Source organism: Pleurodeles waltl, chromosome 5 (genome assembly GCF_031143425.1).
Source record: "Pleurodeles waltl isolate 20211129_DDA chromosome 5, aPleWal1.hap1.20221129, whole genome shotgun sequence".
NCBI classification, from domain to species: Eukaryota; Metazoa; Chordata; class Amphibia; order Caudata; family Salamandridae; genus Pleurodeles; species Pleurodeles waltl.
The window spans coordinates 1,770,640,750-1,770,660,459 of record NC_090444.1 but is presented as its reverse complement, the minus strand read 5'-3'; the positions used below and the strand labels follow the sequence as shown (position 1 = coordinate 1,770,660,459).

Here is a 19,710-nt window from a genome sequence, read left to right as displayed (position 1 = left end):
TCGCGGTCCGACCGCCGCCTCTCCGCCGACCGCCAAGGTAAGAATCAGGCCCTAAGTACCTTAAGCCCCTCATTACGAGTTTGGCGGGCAGAAAAGGCCGTCCACCAAACTCCCGCGGTCAGGTCACTGCCAGTGTGGTGACCTTCCCTCGACTGCTATTACGAGTTTCCCGCGGGGTCAGTGGCAGAAACAGAGTTTATGCCCACTGGCCCAGTGAGAAACAGCCCACAACATTGACGCCGGCTCATAATGTTGTGGTGCGTAGGGTGCAACAGCACCCATGGAGCTTTTTACTGTCTGCTATGCAGACAGTGAAAAGCACGATGGGTCTGTCCATGGGGGCCCCTGCACTGCCCATGGCAAGTGCAGGGGCTCCCATGGGGCCCCCTGCATTCTGTCTCCGCCAGCTTTTACATGGCGGTGGTACCACCTAGCAAAAGCTGGTGGAGAGGGGACTCGTAATCCCGAGGGCGGCGCTGCACGCAGCTCTGCCCTGGCAGATTAGGACCGCCGGCACCCCCAGCCTCTCCTGTGGAGGGAAACTGGAGGTGCCATGGGTCCGACCATGGAGCTTTCAACATGGTCATAATGTGGCGGTCTGACCGCCACTGCGAGTCTGGCGTCCCTAGGACTGCCAGACTTTTAATGAGGGCCTAAGTGTCTGCTACTACTGAAAACAGATTTTAACCTAGCAATGTAGTAGTTAAACCAGAACACAACGAGTAGGAATGTATTACAGAATAAAACATAATATAATATCTTGGAAGATCAAATATCACATTTCATAAATTGGTGAAAAAAACTTTTATGATGCATTATGTGACTTTCTACCAGCAAGGTATGGTTAAAGAAGCTTATTTGTCAGAAATGAGCCGTAGAAATATATAATAAGAGAAAAACACATTTACTAAGTGTTTCCTTCATGTGTTTATAAAACAGGACAATCGCTTTGTGGAACTTTATATTCAACAATTCTGTTTTTAAAGAAACAAGTGTGTTCAATATTTATAATAAATTCATAAAAACAACAATAATAACTGCAGAAAATCAAGTGAACTCTCACTGTGTGCATATGAGTATGGAACTATGCTGAGACCAATGGACCCTTAAGAGAATGCAGCCCATCACCCCCATGACCTTTTGTTTGTTCCCCCCTTAAAAGCAAATGTATAAATGTGAGTAGATGACTGTTATAGGTTTATATTTTGAATCTAGCCAATCCTGCTGTGCATGCATTTGCTGTACCTTTTGAAACTAGAACTTGCTAATTATACTTTTTGTGTGAATGCTTATTGGTGATTACTTACACAACATGTCTGCTTAACTCTAGGATATCTGGTTCCCTGGATTCCTTGACAGAAATCCCTGCAAATAAGTTGAATCATTCCTTTCCAGGTAATTGCACACTCTGCTGTCTACTAAGCACAGACTACTGTAGATAAGTGAAAAGAGCATCCTTGAGCGTAAATATTCTTTTTAGCCATGTATTAGTGGAAGAGTAAACCACGTTAAGATTATCTTTCACCCATAGGAGATTTCCTAGTGATGGCGATGGCGCTTATGGGGTTACCTGTGTTTTTATATAGCCTGTAATACTATTATTTTGGTGTTTCTCAGCACTAAGAAGGTAAGTGGAGCTCACTTTATTTAACTAGGAACGAAGAGTGACTGACTTGGACTTTCGAAGTCACTCACAGATGTCAAGAGTGAGCACTTATCTCCCTGGGCTAGATTGTTGACACCTATTCTGCACCCTGTATTTACACCCTGGAAGCAAGCATTTCAGGAAATGGAGTTTGAATTGTTTCAGCTTGTGTGGAAATCAAGGGCCAGATGTAGCAAAGAATTTGCGCCTCGCAAACGGCGAAAATCGCCGTTTGCGAGGCACAAATACCTCTTTGCGCCTCGCAAACGGCGAAAATCCCCGTTTGCGAGGCGCAAATGCCTCTTTGCTATGCAGAAATGCATTTTGCGAGTCGGAACCGACTCGCAAAATGCATTTCCGACTCGCAAATAGGAAGGGGTGTTCCCTTCCTATTTGCGAGTCTGAGTGGTATGCAATACCATTTGCGACCGCGTACGCGGTCGCAAATCGTATCGCAGTTACCATCCACTTCAAGTGGATGGTAACCCACTCGCAAATTGGAAGGGGTCCCCATGGGACCCCTTCCACTTTGTGAATGGACCCACAAATATTTTTTCAGGGCAGGGAGTGGTCCCAGGGACCACTCCCTGCCCTGAAAAAAAACCGAAACTAAAGGTTTCGTTTTTTTTTTTTAAGTGCAGCTCGTTTTCCTTTAAGGAAAACGGGCTACACTTAAAAAAAAAAAAAAACTGCTTTATTTAAAGCAGTCACGAATACGGAGGTCTGCTGACTACAGCAGGCCTCCATGTTTGCGAGTGCCTATACTCGCTATGGGGCCGCAATTTGCGACCCACCTCATGAATATTCATGAGGTGGGTCATTGCGACCCCATAGCGAGTTGCAGTCGGTGTCTGAGACACCGTACTGCATACCAATTTGCGAGGTGCAAATTGCGAGTCGCATGGACTCGCACTTTGCACCTCGCAAATTTTTACGTTGCTACATCTGGCCCCAAGTCTTATTTTTTTATTTATTGGGTTTCCTTATTTAGGCCAAATAGTTTTTCAGACAAGCACAGAGGTAGAATAAATACGAATTCAATTCATTACATTCACAAATTTAAATCATTCAATTTCAAAGACAATAAAAATTGTCACACTTAAAAAGTGTATTAGCCATAAAGGTTCCATGGCAGAACGAGTCAACACATCATACTTAATAAATTAATGTCTTAAAAATTGTTGACTCATTTATAAAAAAAAAAAAAGGCAGCCCATGAGACTATTGCAACAGTTCATTTGCAGTGTAAGTACAGTTGTCTCCATCATCAAGAAGTCCGGTCTTAGTTTATCTTAGTAATTTTACACCGCTTTGTAACTTTGTTTTGTTTTTTTCTTTTACATTTTCTGCATGCCAAAGTTATTTTTTTTTTTAACCATCAAATTGTTTGATTATTCTATGTATATCCTTAGCGATTGATTCGCTTATGGTTATAGATGCCGTTTTCCTTTAAGTTGTAATTCTTTTTTCTATGTAGTTAAAATATAGCTTAGCTCAACAGCCATCTCTTATGGAAGTGGTCAGTTTCTCCTTTTTTTAGTGGGATGATAGCTCCGCCAAATTATATAAAGACTATTCTCATTGGCCTCAGTCTCTATTTTTTATAGATATTTTTATTACTTTGCAGTGCAGATGCTCATACGGACAATATACATAGCCATGTTAAATTAACATATGGCTGTGTTGTCCTTCTCATAGTAGACCAGGCTGCTGCGCAGCTTGGTGCTGTTGAGGTTCTGTCTCCTGCGTCACCATATCCTGATAGTCACAGGTGTGAGGAGCCGGCATGTTGTTCCCGATATGTAATCAGTCCATTGCACAAAAGAAACATAAGTGACTACAACAAACGTGAAACCCCTCCTTTGCGTGGCCCTTTTTTGTCTAATCATCTAGCATTGCCAATGACCATATTATACATATGTCATGACTCCCTCCATCAGCCTCTGTCTATGTTCTGCAGGAATATACAAGGTAGCAGCATCAGTACTGCAATGCCTTCTGCTACAGCGTTTGTCCTCACCTCCTCTTCCAGCTGACACCGCATCAGACCCTCAGGAGATCTCCAGTGCATTGCTGTGGCTCGTCGAGCAAGCTCTAAGGCCAGGGCCAGAAACTATGAGCCGAACCTGCCAGGTTTCAGCAGTGCAACCAAGCCCAGGATGCAGACCTCAAGCACGTGGAAGTCCATCCTATTCGCAACAATTTCCAGCGGCAAGGTGTCCACTTGCCAGAAAATTACAGTCTCCGGGAGCTCCCATGTCATGTGTAGAAAGCCCACATCTCTCTGGGCGCATCTAGGGCAGCTTCTGTTATCAGTGCTGCTGATAACATTTAGGGGGTGATTCTAAGTCTGGCGGGCGGCGGAGGCCGCCCGCCAGACTTCCCCCTCCAAAATACCGGTCCGCGGTCGAAAGACCGCTGAGGGTATTTTGGGTTTTGCACTGGGCTGGCGGGCGACCGCCAAAAGGCCGCCCGCCAGCCCAGTGCAAAACACCCTTCCCACGAGGACGCCGGCTCAGAATTGAGCTGGCGGAGTGGGAAGGTGCGACGGGTGCAGTTGCACCCGTCGTGAATTTCAGTGTCTGCAAAGCAGACACTGAAATTCTTTTTGGGGCCCTCTTACGGGGGCCCCTGCAGTGCCCATGCCCCCAGGGGCCCCGCGACACCCCATACCGCCATCCTGTTCCTGGCGGAAGAACCGCCAGGAACAGAATGGCGGTATGGGGTGTCAGAATCCTCCATGGCGGCGCAGCTTGCTGCGCCGCCATGGAGGATTCATTTGGGCAGCGGAAAACCGGCGGGAGACCGCCGGTTTTCCACTTCTGACCGCGGCCGAACCGCCGCGGTCAGAATGCCCAGCGGGGCACCGCCAGCCTGTTGGCCGTGCCCCCGTCATTTTAGCCCTGGCGGTCTTGGACCGCCAGGGTTAGAATGACCCCCTTAGTCTGTGAGCTGTTAAATGCATGGTGTGTAGGTAGATGAAGTGTGTATATTTGAATCGGGTGTTTGAGTAAATTAGTCTAGGGTGCTCCAGTGCTGCAGCCCGTTCAGTTTCCCTGAGGTCTTGCCTCATTGCAGACCCCCAGTATGTTCTCAACCTCGTTTGGGGTGGTAGTGTCATAGCCACAAGGGACCTACATAGCCAGGAGATCATGCTACGATACCCTCCAAATGTAAGCAGTGTTTGCATTGTTTTGTGTTGTGATTGGCCTCTATCTCTATGAAGGTGTCTCTTCACTCAACTCCTTCAGGTGATGGCTCACTTCTAAAACGTTCTTGTGGGTACATCATTCATCTTTCTTGGCCTTTCTTCTCACCTTTTTTCCTTCATCTGGTAGGTTGGGGTTCCACCTGTCACCCTAAGCACTACCCATACCAGAGCCCAAATACTCCACAGTAGTCCTAGAGTTCAATGTATTTTTGGATTTTCCTCAAAATTATCTTTCCTTTAAAATGTTTCCTTTAATTTTCGTTTTTTTTGTATTTCCTTAAAATTGTCTTTCCTTAAAATTGTTTTCCTGATTTGTTTTTCTGATATGGTTTCTTCCCATGTAATTTCTCAGTTTTTGTTTTCCATTAACTCACACACATCAGGCCACCTCACCTGCACCACCAACTGCTATCTCCACGTTTAGCACAGGTCCCTCCAGCCCCAGGCTGACAGGGATCTGCAGGCTGAGCTGACGAACAGGTCCCACAGAGCCACTGTCATTGCAGCAAGTCTAGTCTTACCGAAGGCTTTGATGAGGGTTGGTGGAAGGAATCATGGGGGGAATTTATTTTGACGTACAGCAAGAGTAAGGGGAACATATGCAAGTGTTTAGCTCTCCGTAGCTCTTCTACCCAGGCAGCTGATCTATGACATCCATGGAATCAGAGGAAGAGGATTTAGTGCACCATGCATAAAATAAATGTGCACTGAGGTATTTGTGTGGAGTTTTCTGTTACTGTGGAAAATTTGAGCTTTGCTTTTGTTGTCTATCTGATATCACTTGGAACCCCTGAGTGGAAAACAACCCTGTTGCTGATAGCTACCCAGGTACACTTCTATATGTGTCCCCAGTCTGAGTAATGGCTAATTACCATAGGGCTGTATTTGAGTATTGTGGAATACTATGTGTGCGTATAACAATCCTGTAGTGTGTATAATTTAATGGGTGTGTAGTACTGCATCATTAAGAGTTTTGGACCTGGGATTTGGATAATAATTCAGCCCCACATGCTTTGCCCCGTTGCAACCTGCCACCCTCTAAATGGGCTCTTATTAAACCCTATAAGTTTTGCAGGTTTTATTTAGAGCAAAGGGTGCGTGCAAAGACCTGTGGATTACCGTATTACAAAACCAGTTATAATCCTGATTTGGGGTTTAGGAGTTTGCATCCGAATTGGTATTACTCCAGGTGAGGGAATGAGGCCTTCTGTGTTGCATATATTTATACATTTAATAGAGCTATTAACAATCCTAAAAATGAGAGAATGACAAACATGCAGCCCAATATTGTTGAAAAATATGTTATTACTTATGATTTGTTTTGTATAAGCACAGTGAAAATTAAAATTGTAGGTAAGCGTATTTAAGCATCTTTACTGGCAGACGTATTTGCGGTTTTACTGAGCAGTTGACTTTCTTCCGCATTTAGGTTTCCGGCGAAGTTTCAGTACAACATCAGCATCCCCTTCACAAAGGGAGATAACCAGAAGGAACTCCTTTGGCAGGTAAGCATTCTTAGTCTTAAAATGGACAACTTGTTTAATTAATTGGCCTCTGAATCAGAAGTGACAATTTCTTGTCACGAGCCTGTACAATTTCATCAACCGCGCCCTTTCTGAAGGGATGGTCCCCTATGCTTGTAAGAAAACAGTGGTCACTTCTCTGCTGGAAAGGCTGACCTACATCCTCGGGATGTGAAATTCTAAAGATCAATATCCCTGCTCTCTCTGAAATCATAGAGCAGCATCTCGCTTAGTGATGGTCTGCTATCTTGCATGCCTTAGGTGCTCTGGACTTGTCACAGGTGGGTTTTAAACCTAGACATAGCACAAAGGCACTCCTAGTGGCTACCCTTGATGATTCTACCTAGATGTGTGTTATCACATCCCTGGTCTCCTGTACACAGTTCCTTAGCCATTATAAGCTCTGAAGAATGCATTTCACTTTGTTTGCAGTGTTTCATCTTAGCATTTAGAAGCTTGAAACACCCCTGGTGTCAGCTCTTGGCCAGCTGCACTCCACTATGGACAGGGGGCAGCCAGCCGGTCTGAAACTTCTGGATCGGTCTGTGACGTTTGGCACTGTGGACCACACCATCTTATTTGACCATTGGGAAGGGATTGGTATGGCTGCCGTAGCTTTGGACTTTCCGAGTTGCCTTAGGTTGTTTCCACACTACCACTCTGACCAGCAGAAATTCCTATAATTAGAGGGATGCCACAGGGCTTGGCTCTCTTGCTTGTTAAAAATTCTAGTTGAGCTTATTTGCAATGTTGACTTTAAGGCGCTCTTGTATGCCACTAACGCTTCTAAAGGAACAATCATCCATCTCAGCTGTTGCCTTACAACCTTCCAGATGTGAATGGAAGATAATTTTCTTAAGATAAATGGCAGCAAGACAAAATTCATGGTAATCTTGGAAGATTTGGCGGCCTGGTGTTAAGAGCTTTGCCCTGCTGTACAGGAAAAACCTATTTCCAATTGATTTTAAGGCAAAAAAGTAGGCTCATAATTTGAACTTAATGTGTACTTAAATGTTCAGATCCTGAATATATTGGCGTCCTGTTTCCTCCTCCTGCTCCAAAAATTCATGCCTTTTGTTCCACCAGGGAAATGCCTTCAAGTTGTGAGCCCCTTGCGTCTAGCCCGGCTGGATCATGGTATTGCTGTGTACTGGAATTACAACTGAGGAAGCTGTGATTGAGCCCTGTGTTCAGGCTTTGGAAATGTGGCCATGTGTTAAATATCTGGTGATCCTTGCACTGGCTTCCAGCCAGAGGTTTAAAGAGTTACGTCTAATGAAACTGGACTTTTGGGAACTGACCCAAAGTTTCTCTCAGTTTACCTCCTGTGCTTCAAGGCACCTCCTTGATCCAGCTCTCTAAAGTGCCACAATTCAAGGAAGTGCATTGCACTGCAAGGACCTTTCTAGCCCTTGGCCCCCAACTGTGGACCAGTATTCTCCTCCAGCCCTGTCTGGTACCTTACTTCTATTTTGAAGATGTTTAAAAACATTCCTATTTGTTAATGGTCTTCGGTTCTTTGAGTCACAAGTTTTGTTATAGGTTTTGTTATTGTTCAGTCTGTTTATATCTGTATTGTTAGTGGCCTATGATGGAGGTAAGGTACCATCACCAAGATGCCTCTGGCGCAAATTCACTCTACAAATAAATAAAAAACACTATTGATGTTGCCCACATCCCAGGTGCACATTGGGTTTGTCATACAAGCATGATGCAGGGATTCTAAGTAGCAGGCTTTCCAGGTAAGACATGGCAATCTTAATATCAGCAATGACTTAGCTCCTAAACTTTCTAAAAAGAAAGTACAACAAAGGACAAAATAATGTTTGCCCCAAGTTATTTGTAGCTCACATTCAATAGCTGGCATGAGCAATAGTGCAGCCTTTCAGCAAAAGCAACTTCAGGAAGATGTGTCTGTGAGCTGTATGCAACAAAACAAAGCAACAGTGAACAGGTTTCTGAAATAATGATCTTAACAGCTCAGACTATTTTTAGCAGAGAAAAGCAAATATTTGAAATGACACATAAATGGAGAAGATCAGGAAGGGTGTTCAGGACTTGGTAAAGAAAATGAAAGAAAATGGTAGAAATCCTGAAAGAAATACAAACTCACCCCCATAAAAGTCTGATCCTGTACGTGTACTAGATTAACCGATGCAATTGAAAACGTCTCGATGCCACAATTTCCCGCCTCAGAGTCACTCACATAACAAGCCTTCTCATTACACTTGTGGCTTCTGTTTTTTAGCCACTAATAATGGTTTCCAAATCTTAAAGTATAGGATTCGCAGAGGGGAACAGACTAGTGATTTATTTAATAGTTGAGAATTAGTCACACTTTTGAGTTAATTTATTGTATTGTATTTTTTTCCTGTTGTACACGTGTACTACAACAGAAACTAAGCAAAACCTACAGAATGGTATATCTGTAATCTGTCAAGTGAATGTGTACATTGTGTGAAATATGTTCTTGAATAATTCATCAATATCAATACAGTTATATATGCAAAAGACAGTTAAAATAGAAAAGGAAATATTAACAAAAGTGAAATGACATATGTAGTTTACATCTGAGACAATTTGAGGACCGGCAGGCCTCTGCCTACTGTCCATAGATGGTCAGGTGTATAATATACCCGGTGGAGATGTTAAATTAGATAAAGCTTAGCTTGGCAGATATGGCTGGTTTTCCTGGTGCCAGTCGGGCCTCTCACCAGTCATCGTCATCCAGGCGGTCTAGGTCCCAAGTCCATTTATACTTGAAGGGCAGGTAACAATTTGGGAGTATTGATAAGCAAAGTATGATCGATCTGTGAAATGCTGTTGTGTCCAGTTGCCATATGGTCAGTTTAGCCTCCAAGTGACTTTTGAGTGGATTTGATGTGGTCTAGAGACCAGACATCTCCCGGTTGTGAGATGGCAATCTAATATGATCCCTTGAATCCAGGCAAATAGGCTGTCTGAGCCAATCGTGTTCTTTTTACAAAGCGGCTTCTCCTAGGTCAGCATGTGGTCTCGCCCCAGCTATTTTAGAATGCGGTCCCGGCTGCTCTGCACAACTTTTGTGACATGGGAAAGGGCTGCACAGAGAGGGCCACTATAAAGCATGGGTCAATGAAGTCATTGGACCTCAAACTCCCTCTGCAGTTCAGGATCATCTCTATGTCTGAATATCTAACCAGTGATCACCAGTTGCCCAATAATAAAGGCAAATTATGTTCTCTTCAAGACATAAATAATTCCTAAATGATGGAGGACAATCTGTACTGGACAAAAAAGCTTTCTATCCAGAAAGCGTGTTACATTAGTTCTTATTAAGATAATAATTCTGTGCTTTATCACAGTCTCCATGTTAAAGTGATGCTGTTTGTTTAGCTTTATTTCTTCACACACAATAAACAATTACATTCTAAAGAATGACTCATCTATCATGTCATTAGTTTCCTCCTGTGTATTTTTATTTTGAGTTCATCTTTGTGTCTACATCAAAAAATAAAGGGATTCGGAGGAGTTAAGGTCCACTGCATACCCTCCAGTAGCAGTTACTAATAATATAATGCACTGTTCCTACAGAGCAATAAGAAGAAGGCAGGGTGAGTTCTAGGGAGTCCTATTCAATAGGAGCAAGTGTCCTCACACACCCAGATGGGTGTCATGCTTCATCATCGGACCAGCTCCTCGTCAGACTGGCGCTGCAATGTCTGACGGGCACCACCCTTTCGGGGGGCTCTTTGCCGGAGTTCTTTTTTGATGCCGCACTATCCCTCAGGTGAGTAGGGAGAACAAAAAAAGGGGGGAAGAAAAGGAGAGCAAACAGATAAACAGGGAGTAAAATTGGCTCAAAAACCCTCTATAAGAAGTATCTTTATTGATACGGGGTGCAGGCCAAGATTAAAAACAATTACCAGGAGAGTAAGGTCGACGTGATGCTCGACCACTCTCAAACTGTATCACACAAACTCAGGTGGTCAAGAACTACAAGACCCACCTCAAAATCAGGTCGACATGTTTCGCGTCTATCCGGTCCATATAGGATCCAATGACGCTTCCTCAGGACCTAATGAAATAATGCTTCTCCAAATATAAACTCAAACTGCTCTTGCCTATAACAGCTGACAATCAAAAACAGGGAGATTAGTATCGTCAGTCACTTACAAAAGTCCATTTTGACCCAGTATGTCATTCCTATTCGTCGCCCTGAAAATGTATGAAAATCATAACATTGATTAATGCTCTGGTCAGTGTTGAAGAAATCTAATATAGTAAGGTGAGTATTAAGTAAAGTGGCACAGGGTGATCGTGAAAAGGTAGCACGTCATGCCAGTGTAGTAAACAGATTATGCTTACCCTCCCAATTTGAGACAGGACTTCATGGGATCACGCAGACCTTAAGCCTGGTCCACCTAACACGCTGCATGTCATATAGAAAAACATATAGTAACAGGACAGATGTGAGAATGACTCATCTATCATGTCATTAGTTTCCTCCTGTGTATTTTTATTTTGAGTTCATCTTTGTGTCTAGCCATTAGTGACAACCTTCTCAGTGCTGCAGAGACTGAAAAACCTCTGTCTTGTACATTTTACATATATTTTCCCATTCCCATTATCACAGCAAGTCCATTATGGGGATTTGCATTGTGCCTGCCCACCTTACAATTTTCTGCAAGTTCATTACTACAGTCTCCATCTTTGTTATTCTACTCCATGCAGCAACTGACTCATTTATATGTTAGTCTTGCACAGTGACATACATTTCTCGAGTGTTCATCCTCATACTCTGTTTATATGTTTCTTCCTTTAAACAACATCTTGGTGGTATTACTGTGTTCATGAAGGAAATTACCATCGTCTTACAAATGGGCTATATTCCTAGTTAAATTGCCTAGGCCAGCCTGCAGCTGTGTTTGAGGAATGTACATGCCACTTGAAGCCCGTCTTTTGTTCCCATCGCCTGGCATAACCTATTTAGCATAACCTATTTGCTCAAACTCTGCCCTTGGCAGTTTCTCAGATAACGAACTCCCTTTCCTGGATCTCCTCATATCTATCAATGAGGGAATATTACCAATGACCACCTTTAAGAAGACCACAGATCAACAGTTTGTTGCTATTACAGCAGCTATCACCCTAAGGCTCCGACGGACAATTTACCTAATGGACAATTCCTCCACCTGCGCAGGAACTGCAGTAAGTTAAAAGATAATGACCACCAGCCCAATCACCTAAGTACTAACCTCTCTTCATGTAACTTTCCTCCTAAAATCATCAATCAGACTTGCAAGAGGGCACGGAATAACCATCAAAAGGCACTACTGGAACCAAGAACAAAACAGACTGATGGTACTCCTACCTGTGTCACCACCATTACTCCCAGTTCAAACCACATACAGCGCATCACCATGAAGTATTGAGCCATTCTCCATTCAGGGATTTTGGACGTACCACACCAGAGGTTTGCCTTCAAACGTACCCAAAATCTGAAAGATCTTCTAATACATGCCATGACCCAGGCTAGAAACCAAGACCCAAACAGTCCACTCTCTGGGACTTACCCCAGTCATAGGCTTCTTCCCTTGTGAATTCTGTAGTGTCTGTCATGTCACCAAGGCCAGGAAGGAAGTTCACTTCGGCAACTCTTTTGTATGGTCTCAGAAACACTACACCAATTGTAACACAAAGAATTGTGTCTACCTGATCGGGTGCTCTTGTGATTTAACATACGGAGGGGTGACTACGAGATTGGTGAAACCCAGAATCATGGAGCACCATAGGAATATATGCTGCAAGCTTATTACCACAAAAATGTACACCAACCTTTTCACCCTAAATCACAATTTCAGCATCCTAAAATAGACTGTTTTGGAAGCAAATGAATGTTGGGGAAAGTTGGCATTGCTCCGCAAAGAACAGCGATGGGTTTTCTGCCGTGCTACCCACACTCTTGACCTCAGTGATGATATCCCATGGTGTGAGATATAATCACACCTCTGCTAGTTGTTCTTGGCCCGCACCATTGAATCACACCTATGCTATGACTTCCATTTGATCAGATTATTATTATTTGGGCATTTGTCTTGTGACGCTACCAGCCACCATAAGATTTCACACATAGAGAATATAGTACCAGTTTTCTCTACATGACCACTATAGCAACCCTTGTTAATGCCGTTGTAAATTATAGAAGATGGCCTGGTGTGTGGTGGACACCTATGGTGTTATCACCCTAAGCCAGGTCCAGGTATCCGCTGTTAGTGAAGTGTAGGCAGTGTCTAGGAAGCCAGGGCTCTCTAGAGGTAGCTGTGGATGAGCAGCCAAGACTTATCTAGGAGACATGCAAAGTTTATGCAATACCACTATAGCTACACAGCACTCTGACACATGAAAGAACCACACAGTGTTACAAAAATAAGGGTACTTTATTGTAGTATCACAACACTAGAATACTTATAGGCAGTCCTCCCAACTGAAGGTAAGTAAACACACTAATTATATACACAAAAGCAATCAGTCAGGAGCATGAGAGCAACAAGCATTGGCAAAAGTAAAAGAAAATAGTGAACACCCTAGGGTAGGGCCAAACCATATACTAAGAAAGTGGAATGTGAGATACAGCCCCCCACCCAAGAATGTGGAATCATTAGAGGGGAGCTGGAGGAACTAAGAACCCCAAGAGGTGAGTACCAAAGTGACCCCCAGCGACCAGGAGAGCAGAGGTAAGTACCTGGTTTTCCCCAAAACCAACAGGAGGACTTGGTAAAAGGATTGTGCAAGATCCAAACCAGACTGGAAGAACCCAAAGATGGATTCTGGCAGAAGACCTGCAAAGGAAGGGGACCAAGTCCAGTTACTGATGCAGTGTTCGGCCGTACCCACCCTTCTGTGGATGCAGGACCAGGTCGTCGGGGATGAAGAAAACCAGCTGTGCAGCACAGGAGATAAAGAGGAGCCCCTGAAGTGATGCAGATGATATTCCACGTTGGCAGTCGGGTTGCATTTGGTCAGTGTTGCGGGAAAACCACCAACAAGCTTGGCAAAATGCAGAAGAAGAAAAAGAAGTGTTACAAGGCTGAAGAGGACCAGCAAGGCCCAGGGGACTCCACTCTTGTAGGGGAGTCCGAGTTGCCCCTCGGCAGTCGGGAGAGTCACCAGAAGAGGATGCAGCCCTCACAGGCAACCCACTCGCAACAGGAACATCAAGTCGCAGTGTGGCCCTCTCAGTACACCTGAAGAGGAGTCCCACGTCGCTGGAGCAGCAGGGAGGTTTGTGTGCCTGGCGGGAAGAAGTGCTGGGGGCCGGGGGGCCACAGAGCCTGTAGATCCCTTGGGACAGGAGCAAACAATCCTTGGTAGCTGCAAGAGTTGCAGTGCACAGGATTACTGTCCTGCCAGGAGAGGCAAGGGCTTACCGTCTCCCAAGTTGGACAGCTGGCAGAAAGGACCAGGGGACCACTCCAGACCACCACCCTGTGATGTAGAATCCATGCAGTTCCGTGGGAGAGCAGATTTACGCAGCCAGTCGTCATTGCATTGGGTGCCTGCTAATGCAGAGGAGTGACTTCTTCACTAAAAGGGAGATTCCTTCTTACTTCTTGGTGCAGGCTGGAGTCTCGTTGCCCTCAGTGGATGCACAGCCGGGAAATGCTGCAGTTGCTGGTAGAAGACGGAGAAACAATGTTGCAAAGTGGAGTCGTCGCTGGAGTTGCAGATTGTTGGTTCCTGAACAGTCTAGTTGCGGTTCCAGTGCCCAGAAGATTAAGTAAACGATGCAGAGGAGTCCTGGTGGAATCTTGCACGTCAATTCTGAGGACCCACCCAAGAGGGAGACCCTAAATAGTCAAGGAAGGGGAATTGGTCACCTATCAGGAGGGGGCTGTGACGTCATCTGCCTGACCTGGCCATTCAGATGCTCCCAGGGGCCTCTGAACATTTTGGATTCAAGATAGCAGAACCAAGTGGTCACCTGAAGGAGCTCTGGGCACCACCTCCTTTGTCCAGTTTGCGCCAGAGCAGGGACCAAAGGTCCCTGGAGTGGTACAAACCGGTTTATGCAAGGAGGGCACCAAATGTGCCCCTCAAAGCATACCAGTGGCTTGGGGATGCTACCCCTTCCAAGCCATGTAACACCAATTTCCCTGGGGAGAGGGTGTTGCCTCCCCGTCCCACAGGAAATCCTTTGTTCTGCATTCCCCTGCTTGAGCTGGTCAAGCAGCAGGAGGGCAGGAACCTGTCTGGTGGCTGCAGCGCAGGCTGCCCTAAAAACACCAGAAGTCTGGTAGGAGTAATACTGGGGGTCCTCTAAGGAGCCCCCAAAGTGCATGTAATCACACAACCAATACTGGCAACAGTATTGGGGTATGATTCTGACATGTTGGATACCAAACATGGCCAGGTTCAGAATTACCATTATGTAGTTGGAACCAGGTAGTAACCTGTGTCCAGTACATGGATAAAATAGCTTCCCTGCACTTACGAAGTCCAGTGCAATGGAGCTGGAGTTCGTAGGTGCACCTCTGCTCATGCAGGAGTGCACTCACACAGGGACTTGCACCCTGTCCTCTGGGCTAGGAGGGCCTACCATACGGGTGACTTACAGTGACCTGTGGTGAAAGGGTGCATGCACCTTTCCACACAGTCTGCAATTGTAGGCCTGCAGACACATTTTGCATGGGCTCCCATGGGTGGCATAATACATGCTGCAGCCCATGGAGAACCCCTGTTGCCCCAATGCCCTGGGTACCTGAGTACCATATGCCTAGGGATTTACATGGGGACACCAGTATGCCAATTGTGGGGTGTTTAAAGTCCTAAGCAACCAAATTTAGAGGGAGAGAGCACAATCACTGGGGTCCTGGTTAGCAGGATCCCAGTAAAAACAGTCCAAGCATGCTGACAGCAGGGAAAAAGAAGGGGTAACCAGGCCAAAGAGAGGGTACTTTCCTACATAAATACAGTAGCATTTAAAGATGGCATCCCTGTTTTCCAAATGAATTTTTCCTAATTGAAACATGAGCCATCATAAGATTTTTTAATATAGGGTACATATTCACGTTTTTGCATGATCTTCATAGGTTCGATCTACAACCCTTAGTAGTACGATATTGAACATGAAGACACTTTAAGATGGTGACCGGAATCAACCCGCTGCCTCCTCCTTTATGTTGTCCTTTTTTGATACCGCTGCATGAACCACTGCGCGGCCCCAGCCAATCAATAGCTAAGACTGCCACCTACGGCTTCCCACATTCTCAGTCGCATTCAACTGATCCAAAACTCGGCAGCCAGGTTGATCCTTAAACTGCCTAAGCACTCCTTTGCAAAAAGTGTGCTGGCCTCCTTGCACTGGCTTCCAGTAAAGGAGATGATTAAGTTCAAGACACTTTGGCTCATTGAGGAATAAAAGAGAAAGGGCCTTTGCTGATCATGGACCTTACACTCCCTCAAGGACTTTAAGATATAGCAATGGCAACTATGAAAGGTTCCACGGATCCAAAGAACCCGATGGAGATGTAGATCTTTCTTGTATCTGACCCCGAATCTTTGGAACTGAATGCCCGCTGACCTGAGAAACTAAATGAATGAGATACATTTTAGAAAAATGTCTAAAACCTGGCTATACCCCCACTAGCCTTTATTTTCGGCATCAACGCGCTAGGAGACACTACGACTCACTCAGCACTGGTAAGCCTTCAGATAGTTACGGACTTCATAAATCTGGATAGCAAACTGTGCATGTGAAGGTAACAAAGGTCAAGAACAGTGGACAGAGTATTACAAGTAGGTCACATTACTAGGCTTATTTAAAAACGTTATCCACCTACTTTTGTTATCTTACTATACATACCATGATCTTCTCTCTTTTATAATATTTATTAAAGCAGAAAAAAGTTCATGTTCATTATGTAATTTTAATTTTATGGCTGTCATAAACAGTTTGCCCACACAGCTTTTCTTCCAGTGTCTGCATTCTGTGATTATTCTTGTCATTCCTGCTACTAATGCACATGGCTGCAGGCCCTTTAATTTTTTGTGTTGATATTATTTGGCTTTCGAATTTCCTGTAGCATGGTTTACAGTAATCTGTGTATTTAATCTATTTCATTGAGCCCATTGTTTTGTATCAGCATTGCTTCCTGCTAGCAAACTTTACATTTGTATTGCCACCTCTTCAGTCCTGTAAATAGTATCATACATTTAATTTCTTCTGGTTTTTGTTTGTTTGCTGTAGCGCGCTACCATTGCATCACTCTCTTCCTGACTTCTTGATTGCCCAAAGTATAATTGTTGGACTGTGCTACCCTGTCAAATGTTATGTTCTTACTGTAACAATTTGAAAAATTATTTTCTATCTGTTTAATGTCGTTATACCCAACTTCTATATTGCATAATGTGGATTAGCAGTTTCCACATCTCTGATCTCCAAAAATCAATGAAATCAAGAAATGTCCCCTACATTCCAAAGGTTCGTACTTGTTTTGAATGCAAAGAGGAACTACATTTAAGGATATCAGAATAGTCTAGCTACTCCAGGCCTGGTTTGTTCATCTGATGGGAGCGTGGTCCAAATGTTTTACATAAACTAGAAATACTTTTTTTCTCTCTATGCAGAGCTATAATAAGCTTCTTCATATGCTACCTCACTTCTTTCTCATTGCTTGTTTTGTTAATCTTTGAGGTATATTTGCTTTTCAGTTTAGTAATGTCTTTGAAATTGTTCTTGACAGATTAGTCCTTTTAAGCAACTAAGATTCTCATGTGCTGTTTATTGTTTCCTCCAGATCTAAGAACCCCATACGGCGTAGTTGGAGCAACACAACCACAAGCAGTAATGAGGGAAACGTGAGACTACATGAAGGTTCACAGGTCCTTCTGACCAGCTCTAATGAGATGGCTATCATTAGGTATATTGGCCCGACTGATTTTGCACAAGGACTGTGGCTAGGGCTTGAGCTCCGATCTGCCAAGGGAAAGAATGATGGATCTGTTGGGGACAAGCGATATTTCCAGTGCAAGCAGAATTATGGTGTACTGGTTCGGCCAAGTAGAGTAACATATCGTGGGATAAATGGGTCCAAACTTGTTAATGATACTTGCTGAAGAGACAGTCTTTAAAAAAGCTCAGCTTACGGAAAAATTAGACTACAAATGTGACAGGCTTATGCATTGTTTGCATGAAAATATATTTAACCTTTTACCTTTCTGAAGATTTGCTTTGCATTGCTTGCATTGTCACACAAATATCAGTTTTAAAAACTAGGAGTTTTAAAAACTCATATGAATAATGTAGATCAAATCTACAGCCTGTTTAAGTCAGTGGGTTTTTTGTTTTATATGTACCAGTGGTGGTAGTTCATACTACTTCATAGTCCCCAAAAGCAGCATTGATTTCGAATGATTGTTTAAAGTAAGAGATGGTTTCTTACTGCTGAATATTATCCATATCTAGAATTCATCCTAGCAGTTCAAGTACTAAGATGGAGCAGTGAAACTTTACATCACTTTTCATATCTGTTTTTACATCCTTACAACCCAGCAGTGCAGCATCACATAAACATAAAGCACACCAGCAAGAGAGGAAAACTGAAGAACTGACAATAATAATACACACATAATTGTTATAGTGCTCCTTTGGCTAGAGGAGCCCAAAGAATAATGTAAGTAGAGAAGGGTCTTAAATACACATGTTGTTTGAGCTCCATTGCAAGCACCTAAAGCCGTATTTCTACACTGTGGGCATTTGTATCATAAGCTACAGGCATCGGCTAGCACTTTTTAAAAAATAATGCACTTTTATCTCTGTGGAGTTCATGCTCCACGTAAGAGATGTTTATAAAGGAAATAAATAAATATAAAAGCAAGAAAAGTTATTGGTGCCTTCTACAGTTCTAACCACTAAAGGTACTACATGTCAAAGGTGTGACTGGAGAGGTGTTACATAGATACTACCCAGAGCAGGTGTTCTTTCAACAGTCTATTATATTTCTATACAAAGAGGCTTAAAATATTACTGTATAAAAAGTATATCTGTATCTCTTCAGTAGATCATCATTGTGTTTCATGATCTATAATCTAGAATACAGTATTTAAATAGCTTTTCCTTATAAAGGTGAAATATGCAAAGAATTTGTTAGTCTACAGCACAAGATCATTATATTGGTATCAGTGAAGGAAAACATTGAGCATGTTATTAAAAAATAGAACACTTCACAGTTGTGAGCACTTCAAGCTTTACATTAAGTATAGTTTCTCCACTCATTTAATGCATACCAGGTTATATAACAGACCCGTTTTGTATGTGACATGACTGTGCCATCCACAAAGATAGTTATGCCTTTGCACTTCTGCGACTTCAGAATGTGTCTGACTTGAATGTTATTTAATATTTGGCATTGCATTCAAAAGGGTTGATGTCCTAAATTTTGAGTGGATTAATTCTGCAGTTTTTACAAATGTGGGTGTTTTGATATATATTTCAAGAGGTATTTTTCTTGAACTCTGTTTACATAGCAAAGGTTTGTACCTATTGCTTCCTGATAAGACCAGTGATTGTTTTTTAGTGAGGTCACAAAGAATGTACTTTTTAAATGTAAAATAAAAATAATAGAATATAATTTGTGTCTTGCCCTTGGACACGTAATTTGATTTAATTTTAATATAAAAAAGCTTTGTCAACTGAACTCTGATATTTGAGCCATTTGTTCTGTTTGTATTGTATGTTCGGACACTGTGCAATGGTATTTCATGTTTTCTCTGCACACACACTTGTGTGTGTATATACTTCAAACTTTACTGTCTTGTACTCTTATTTGCACCAACAGATTATGTCCCAGAGCAAGAATATTTTAACCCACAACGAATACAATACAGATGTTTTTTATAATTTCATGCCTGTAACATGTTTTAAACAGGTACTAAAATGTCCTTTAGCAGAAATACAATGATCCCTTGAATGCTGAAACTGTAAATCATGAATCTTCAGATTTGTTTTATAATGAAATTTGAATATATTTAAGTAAAGTTACAGATGGTATTTAATCATGTTTTGTATTTGTTTCTATTGATTTTCAGCAATATGGTTGTGTCAAGCCCCTTACTTTCCCTAAGTATGCTGCATAATTTGCACATCTATAATGTGTATAGCTTTTTTTCTGAACAGCCACTCAAGTTGGAAGGTGAAGAGGAAAACAATTTTCTTAGTCAAGTTTTTTCTGAACAGCCACTCATGCTATGAGGTAAAGAAAAAAACTTTTTTTTTTCAGTCAAGGCATTCTCAAATAAGTTTATTTAAATCAGAACGCCATATAATCAAATAACAGTTAAGTATTGTACTA

General features: G+C 43.0%; 1 protein-coding gene across 2 annotated transcripts in view; it reads left to right on the top strand.

Moving 5' to 3' along the window:
• CLIP4 (CAP-Gly domain containing linker protein family member 4) overlaps positions 1-19,414 on the top strand; it is a 243,447-nt gene extending 224,033 nt beyond the window's left edge. For both annotated transcript variants that reach the window (XM_069236201.1, XM_069236200.1), the window contains 3 exons: positions 1,331-1,395; positions 6,286-6,361; positions 17,158-19,414. In XM_069236201.1, coding sequence (XP_069092302.1) covers positions 1,331-1,395; positions 6,286-6,361; positions 17,158-17,476 — 460 coding nt within the window. In that variant the 3' untranslated portion in view covers positions 17,477-19,414. The remainder of the gene's footprint in view (positions 1-1,330; positions 1,396-6,285; positions 6,362-17,157) is intronic.
• Positions 19,415-19,710: the final 296 nt, after the last annotated feature.